The 8,536-nt window shown below is 39.4% G+C and overlaps 1 protein-coding gene across 1 annotated transcript in view; it reads right to left on the reverse strand.

Annotated features, from left to right (window-relative positions):
- Window positions 1-2,001: 2,001 nt before the first annotated feature.
- POLI (DNA polymerase iota) overlaps window positions 2,002-8,536 on the reverse strand; it is a 27,634-nt gene continuing 21,099 nt past the window's right edge. Inside the window, exon 10 of the mRNA XM_066352454.1 lies at window positions 2,002-7,481. Coding sequence (XP_066208551.1) covers window positions 6,663-7,481 — 819 coding nt within the window. The 3' untranslated portion in view covers window positions 2,002-6,662. The remainder of the gene's footprint in view (window positions 7,482-8,536) is intronic.

An 8,536-nucleotide genomic window follows, 5' to 3' on the forward strand; every position in this document is an offset into this window, starting at 1 on the left:
GGTCCGTGAAAATATTATCTGACATTAATCCAGTCCGTGGCCCAAAAAAGGTTGGGGACCACTGTTCTAGGATATTGCAAGAAAAAGAAAGAGCAAACAAGACAGAAGCCAAGTCTTTCTGCAACCTGATGTTGGAAGTGACTGTTTTCAAGTGTTTTGATGCCAAGTCTAGTATTCTTTCCAATATCAGAGTTGCAGCAACAGCAGAAAAGCCCTGATATGCTAATGGAACGCTATGATTAGTCTCATATAATCATGAATGAAATAACCCCTTGTTTGGATTTACATTTGTGATGGACCATGTTTTTCAAACTGAATGTTCAAATCTCAGGAGGGTCGTAGACATACATATTTTTTGTTACCTGACTTACCTTCCTGGGCTTTTCTCCCCACTCCCAGACTTTAAAATCAGTTTAATAAAAACAAAGTTAATCTATAGAATTCTAAATAAATGAAAAGATGCTAACAGATTCAGTTGTGGGACATTGGTTTGTTTTGATGAGTGAAATGTGGTTTGGAGACCCAAAGAACCAAAGGCCCAGCAATGTGGAATTTTACAAGTGCAATTGTTTGTGGAAAATCATAAAAGTCTGTTCTACTCCAACTCACATTTACCACCTCTTTCTAATAAAGTTATCAGCAAAAATGTATTGCTCAAATTTTAAAAACAGCTTACTGAGCTATAATTTTTGTACTGCAAAGCATAGCAGTCTTAAGAAGAAACCTATGGTGTTTTGCACCAAAGTTCAGAATCACTTGTCTTCATGTTTCTCTCTTTATGTCTCATTACTACTCTCATTTAACTCATTTTATCTCCTCCTGAGTTTTTACTCTACCCTCACTCATATTGATCATTTCTTCTCCGTTCTAAGCTCTGCTTGCCTCTCTGAATCACTACAGCAATGACCTGACTTCCTTTTTTCTTTGTTTTTATTCTTCTTCATCTCTATTTGAGATAATATATTTAAAAGTGTTTCTGAAACCACAACCATGTATGTTATTTCATACTGTATCCTTCTTTTTAAAAAGTTACATGCTGTTCGTTAAGTCCCTGCAGTATGTGTCTGCATTGTTCTTGTTATCTAATGTATTTTGACTAATAGAAAATCTACTGACTTCCCTGTAACAAGGCATGTTTGATCTCTTTTTCCACTCACTGTTGGAAAATCCATGAGTTTGTCTTCTCATAACTAAAGGCACACATCTTCAAGAGAGCTAACCAGATTCAGAATGTGGTGTACATTTAAAACAGAATGAAGCTAATTGGAATTAAATGTTCAAGTAATAGAGGGAAGTTTTAAGGCTTTTATAAAAATTTCAAGTCAATGTGAATCTATAGTATAAAATGTGAAGTGTCTACACATAAAATTTAACAAGTTTAATCTAAGTTGAAAATGTTATAGTCATAACGTGGACTAGCGATCAACAGTAAGAAAAACTTGAAGGTAATATCAGCAACTCAAAACACTAAAATTAAAAGTAGCAAGGTTTAGTTTAATATATATTACAATAACATGAATTATTTTAAAATTCATTTTCTACAGATATATATATTTTTTAAATAAATTTTTATTAATGTTAATGGGGTGACATCAATAAATCAGGGTACACATATTCAAGGAAAACATGTCCATGTTATCTTGTCATTCAATTATGTTGCATACCCATCGCCCAGAGTCATATTGTCCTCCGTCACCCTCTATCTAGTTTTCTTTGTGCCCCTCCCCCTCCCCCTTCCCCTTTCCCTCCTTCCCTCCCATGCCCTCCCTCCCCCCACCCCCCGGTAAGCACCACACTCTTGTCCATGTCTCTTAGTCTCGTTTTTATGTCCCACCAATGTATGCAATCATGTAATTCTTGTTTTTTTCTGATTTACTTATTTCACTCCGTATAATGTTATCAAGATCCCACCATTTTGTTGTAAATGATCCAATGTCATCATTTCTTATGGCTGAGTAGTATTCCATAGTGTATATGTGCCACATCTTCTTTATCCAGTCTTCTATTGAAGGGCTTTTTGGTTGTTTCATGTCTTGGCCACTGTGAACAATGCTGCAATGAACATGGGGCTACATGTGTCTTTACGTATCAATGTTTACAGATATATTTTTTTAACAAATTTCTCTAGTTCTCTCTTTGAAGGGGCTACTTTCACGTAAATTTCCCACCACTTTTGCAACATTCAGTTCTTTAGAAGTGAATCACACAAGATATAGCCCTGACTCTGGGGAAAGGGATTGCACAATGTGTGAATACCAGGAAGTGGAGTTCACTGCTAGATGCTGCCTGTCACACGCTGGTTTTGGCAAAATCTCTTTTGTCGTTTATAGTTGAGCTCTAGTCCAATGACTATCAAACACAGCTTCAAAATTAAGATAGATGTAATATACATGAAACTCAAGTTTGCATGCTTGTTTTCTCAAACACAATCCACTGTTTCCAAGTTGGCTGTGGTTATGTACAGGAGGAGAGAATGAGTGGAACAGTTATGTGGCTTGCTCAAGGTTAGCATAGCCAATACATGGTATATAGAACCAAGATTTATACCTGGTGTCCCAATTCCAAATTCCAGGCCCTTTCCAATATACCATAGTATCTCTGAATAACATTATCCTATATGACGAATTTTTTTCGCTTGACAGGTGGTAGCACAGCAGATAGAGCAGTGACCCAGAACGCTGAGGTCATAGTTGGAAACCCCAAGGTCACTGACTTGAGGGAGGGCTCGTTGGCATGAGGGCAGGCTCGCCAACTTGAGCCCAGTATCATCAACAGGATCCCAGAGTCATCAGCCTAAGCCCAAAGGTCACTGGCTTCAAGCCCAAGGTCATTGGCTTGGGCCAGGGGTTGCTGGCTCAACTTCAGCCAGAGGTCCCATCCCTGGTCAAGGCATGTACAAGAATCAATACAGAACTAAGATGAGGCAACTATGAATTGATGCTTCCAGTCTCTCTCTCCTCCTTCCTCTCTCTTAAAAAAAAATATTTTGTCTTCCTATGAATATTTATAGTGTTCACCTTCAGAGGTGTGTTTTAATGGGAGTCATTCATCCCATTGGTGAGGAAGGGATTCCTGCTTTAGGGTTATAGGGTTGGCAAAACACATGACACCTGCCACTAGACAAATGAGATCAACAATAGTTTATTAATAATTAACCACAGCCCAGGGGAGAACAATTATCAGTTTGTTCAATTAACATTTATGAAGCGGAGCATAAGGTGCTGGATGGTGAGCCATGTTCCAACAAAAGACCACAAGAGAAATTGAAATAGAGAAGTCTGTTACTCAAAAGTCCTGAAGGAAGTACACAGCAAGCCTCAAGGGGCCACCCAGGGAGGGCAAGGAAGGTACAGGCAGAGACAGAGTCAGGACCAGAGAGAGGCGTGTGTTTTTATTCAGGTCTGTGGATGGAATGCATTATTTGGGTTCCCAGGCTAAGGTCTGATTGGTACCTTCAAACCAAAAGAGCAGGGTGTTGGTAAGCTCTGCAGGCACTTTTATCTAAGTAACTCACAAGGGAAGGCCCTGGGCGGCTGGGGAGACTGCTGAACATGGGTTATTGGGAAAGTCATATCAGGAACCTAACATTTGCTTGTGCAAACATAGGAGCTGTTATCTAGGGCATGCAGTTGCATGAAGGGGCTAGTGTCAGTTTAAGGTCCCAGCAGGCTGCTTGGCCAAAGAAAAAGGAGGCAAAACCATGGAGTAGCTAAACTCACAATGACACATCAGGCTGTGCAGCGTGACATGGGAGTTGCACTCAGGAACAGTGAATAACCAGGAGGCAGGCTTTATAGTATCAGAGGTTGAGGTGGCCCTCACATTCCTGCAGAGGATGTGATTAAAGCTTGGAATAATTCTCCAGACTAGCAGGGAACCGAAACCCACTCCTCAGGGATAAGCAGGCACTAGGCCTGATCCAGCTGACGAGGAGAGCTATTGGCTAAGAGTCTGTACCTGTGGGACCGACCAGTCAGGAGAGGACCTTGCACTTAGGCCATCGGAGACCCTCCCTATTTTCAACAGATGTCCTGTCAGCACCTAATACTGGTCATTTCATTCTAGGCCTTACACCATAGGGCTAGATCGATGTGCTTCTCACAATGTATTACTAGCCAGTGTGGAATAGCAGAAACGGTGCTGTACTGGAAATCAGGGAATCTGGCTAGTTCTGTATTTACCTCCAAGTTGTGCCTGTGATCTAATCTGTTAGGCTTCAATTTCCTCATTTAAAATTTCAAAGAGTAGATGATATAAAGATTACTTTCTGAATCTTCTGCATTAATAATTGTATTAGTAGGTATGATTTGCAAATATTCCCCCCCCCTGTTTTTTTTGAGACAGAGAGAGGGATACAGGGACAGACAGACAGGAATGGAGAGATGAGAAGCATCAATCATTAGTTTTTCGTTGCGCGTTGCAACACCTTAGTTGTTCATTGATTGCTTTCTCATATGTGCCTTGACTGTAGGCCTTCAGCAGACCAAGTTACCCCTTGCTCGAGCCAGCAACCTTGGGCTCAAGCTGGTGAGCTTTTGCTCAAACCAGATGAACCTGCGCTTAAGCTGGTGACCTCGGGGTCTCAAACCTGGGTCCTCCTCATCCCAGTCCGACACTCTATCCACTGCGCCACTGCCTGGTCAGGCTATTTTCTCCCACTTTGTAGGTTGCCTTTTCATTTTGTTGATCATTTCCTTGGCTGTGCAGAAGCTCTTTAGTTTGATGTAGTCCCACTCATTTGTTTTTGCTGCCTTGCACTTATAATAAAATCTAATGTTGAACAACAGAAAATGCAAACTGATTTGGTGATAAGTTCTTAAAACTATAAAGCCCTGCTTTTTCCAAATAGTGGCCATTCTTATGCAGTGAACTTCTTCGGGGAGCAATGCAAAGAAAGATATTAAGTAACTGTTGCCGTCTTTATGGTTTATGTCATACCATTGCACAAAGTTTTGCCTTGGGCGCCACATAAATCCGAGACTTTATGGACCTATCCTACTTTAAGTGCTGTGAAGAGAATATGTCATCAGCTGTGAGCTGAAACATTTTGCCCCCATTTTAGAATTACATTTTGAAAGAAGTATTTTTTAATTATTCTGTATTTATTGGTGAAACTGATAAATACAAGTAGAATATAGGCAAGCCTGATGTTTTTACTTTCCCCTCAGGGGTGCTATTTACATCATAGCCAATGATTACGGCATCTGCCAGCCTTTCTGTGGCACGTAACCTTCAGCACTAACTACAGACAGGTGTCTATAGGCTGAAACTTCACAGCATACACTTTAAAACTACTTAGAAACAAAATTAATCTTTAGATATATTATTTTCTATTTGGATTGCGTAGAATGGGCATATTCAGTAACTGATAAAACCCCTGAAGAAATTTTCACGAGATGGGTCTTTCCATAACTGTGCTTACATTTCTTTTAGAAAGTGGGGGTGTTGTATATCCTTAATCCCCAAAGCATGTCACTCTGTAAAATCCCGTTTTCTACTTGCATTATTCACGTTAAACATACTTGTTTAGCCTGTGAAGACGTTTGGAGCCAGACAACTCAATATAAGTCATGGTGACAGGACTTTGGCAGGGCAGTGGCTTGGAGCTGTTTCCTTCATAATTCAATTCAATCTGACCAATTCGATCTGGATAGCTTTCCCTACTGCAAACGACTTGGGGATAGGGACAGTTAATTATTACTTTCCAACACGGCTTCTGACCCGTCTGTGGCACAGTTTCTGAGTCCCAGCTGAGCCACAGCTGGGTGACAGCGCGCCCTCGGCTCTGCTGCGGCGCGCCACGCAGGACTGGTGCTCACCACCTTCATATAGCTGGCACTGAGTCTCCTCATCTTTTAAATGAGGGCAGACCAAAAATGTACTCACTGCCTATAACATAACACTGTCTGAATTATATATGTTATTTTCTACCTCATTTTTGAGGGCAGACCATTTTTAGCTCACTTTTAGTGGTGATAAAGAAGTATGGAAGTTAAAATCAACAAATAGTTGTAATCAGTTATTCAACTGATCAGTACTGAATTGCTTTAAGCAATTTCTTTGAATGAGTTATCAATGAATACTTATAGTCTTTTTGTCTTTTTTAAGTGGGAGGAAGGGAGATTGTGAGCAGACTCCCACATGTGCCTGGACCAGGATCCACCCGGCAACCCCCATGGGGCTGATGCTCTGATGCTGGAATCAAGTGAGCTATCCTAAGCGCCTGAGGCCAACACTCTAACCAATGATTCACTGGCTGTGGGAGGGGAAGAGGGAGATTAGGGGAAGGGGGAAGGGAAGAGAAACAGATGGTCCCTTCTCATGTGTATCCTGACCAGGGATTGAACCCAGAACGTACATATGCCAGACCAATACTCTACCCACTGAGCCAACCAGTTAGGGCCAAGATTTTTTTTTATTAAAAGCAATATAAAGTAGTTTTAAAAATATGAGGAAAATAGTGTTTTAAATTATTTGTTTTAAATCTTTTATACTTTGTGGCAGAATTTACTTCCCACAACTATTCTTGCTCTATGTAGAACATTTTATATTGCATTGCTACATTATTAAATATCTATCAGTGTTTAATTTAGATGAGCTTACTGAATTGCTAATCTGAGCACAGCGGTCCTTGCTTTTCTAGACCTTTTCTGTGAGCATGCTCACTTATGTACAGCGTGGAAATCTGACCCTGTTCTCTTCCAGTCAGCCAACAGTTCTTTTTGTACCTCTTCTGGTAGTGCACGGAAAACCTCAGGATCAACATCAGAAGGAAAAGTGATCTCAGCAGCAGAATCTTGCTCTCTATTTTCTGCAAGTCCTTCATGGTGAGACACAGCTGCTGTCGGCTGCTTATGGCTGTCTGTAGTGGGAGTTTTAGAGAAAAGCTGCTCACTCTGTAAATTTGGGAATGAATGGAAAACAGATACAGCTGGGTTTGTATTTGAAGAGTGGAGTCTTTGAGATTCTTTAGGCCCTTGACTTATTTGTTCATCTTTCAATCTATTGTCTGAACAATGTGAAGGATCCTGTGGACCAGATAGATAAGAGGAACGACTGCTATTTAGGCCTGAGGTTCCAGGTTGACAGGGAGATAAAGAGGGTATCTCTTTTCTCTTAGATAAATGAGCTCTGGGATTTAAGGGACTATCTTGCATCTGTTTTGGAGAAAAGAAAGATAATATTCCTCTAGAGGCATGCAATGGATAACTCGAACTTCCTTTCCCTTGAACTTTTTCTCCAGATTTTCCAGCAAGGATTTCTTCTTGAATATCTACTGGAAGCTGCCTAAAGACTTCTTGGTCAATACCCTCAGGAAATGAGCAGAGTGGGACTTCATCGCTGTCTTTTTCTTCAGAAAAATCCGTGGTGTCTAATGGAGACTCCCCAGTTCTTATACTTTCAATTCTTCCAGCTGGTAGAAAATCCCAATTTGTTTCCTTGTCTTTGGAAAAATCCTCCATATGAGTAGCTTTCATTTTCTAGAACACAAGAATAAATAATAATTTAGATATCTAATATCTTTAATATTTATGCTGCTGTAGTGTGACTATACCTATTATCTGACCAACAGGTTTCTATCCTACACAGTAACTTCAGTCCTTTTGGCCAAACACCTAGAGATGATTAATCCACCACAATTAGTCACACTATTGTGTGGATCTTGACTCACTATTCCAGGAAGAGGTTTCCTTCCGAGATAACACTGAGTCAGAAGGTAGGTTTGCATATAGAGACCTGGAAAGGATCTTAACAAACATGTATTGAAACTTCCAGTTCTGTGAATAAAAGAATGAAGACCTAGAGAAGTAAATGATTCACCCAGGGATATCTAAATATTTAAATATACATGTATAAATAGACTTATTCAGATGTATGCATAGAGCACCAAGGACTAGTTTTATAAAAATCCCTATTCTAAACTGTATCATTTAACAGAAAGGAAAAAAAATACATCTCTGATAAAAATCCAATGTCATTATTAAGATATAACAAATTTTTATAAAATTAAATTTATTGGGGTAACATTAGTTAATAAAATCATATAGGTTTCAAGTATACATTTCTATGATGCTCATCACCCAAAGTCAAATAAATCTTCTATCACCATCTATACGCTCACAAGAATTAGGGGATATTTCTAAATGAATATGAAGCGATTAAAAAAAAGCATTTGATTTTTTTTTAAATTAAACAAGAACATCAGAAAAGCAAATGACAAGTCAAAGAAAGTTGTTAGATTATGCAAATGAGATGCCAAACCAACTTTTATTTCATTGGTGAAAATGCACGATACAAAAGGCTGGAAGTACTGAGTATCTGCCCGTTCTCCGATCCCCGAAGTTTCATGAGCAGTGTATTTGACTCCCTTTACTCTTTATCACCCCTTTTATATACACATAGAATAACAATTTAAAAACACCTTCCATTTTATTTGCATAGTGTTTATGTAAAAATTTTCACTTAAATTTCCAACTAATTTTAAGCACCATAAAAATGTATACACAAATATAACTCAAGAAATGTAAACACAATG

Source organism: Saccopteryx leptura, chromosome 11 (genome assembly GCF_036850995.1).
Source record: "Saccopteryx leptura isolate mSacLep1 chromosome 11, mSacLep1_pri_phased_curated, whole genome shotgun sequence".
In the NCBI taxonomy this organism is placed as follows: domain Eukaryota; kingdom Metazoa; phylum Chordata; class Mammalia; order Chiroptera; family Emballonuridae; genus Saccopteryx; species Saccopteryx leptura.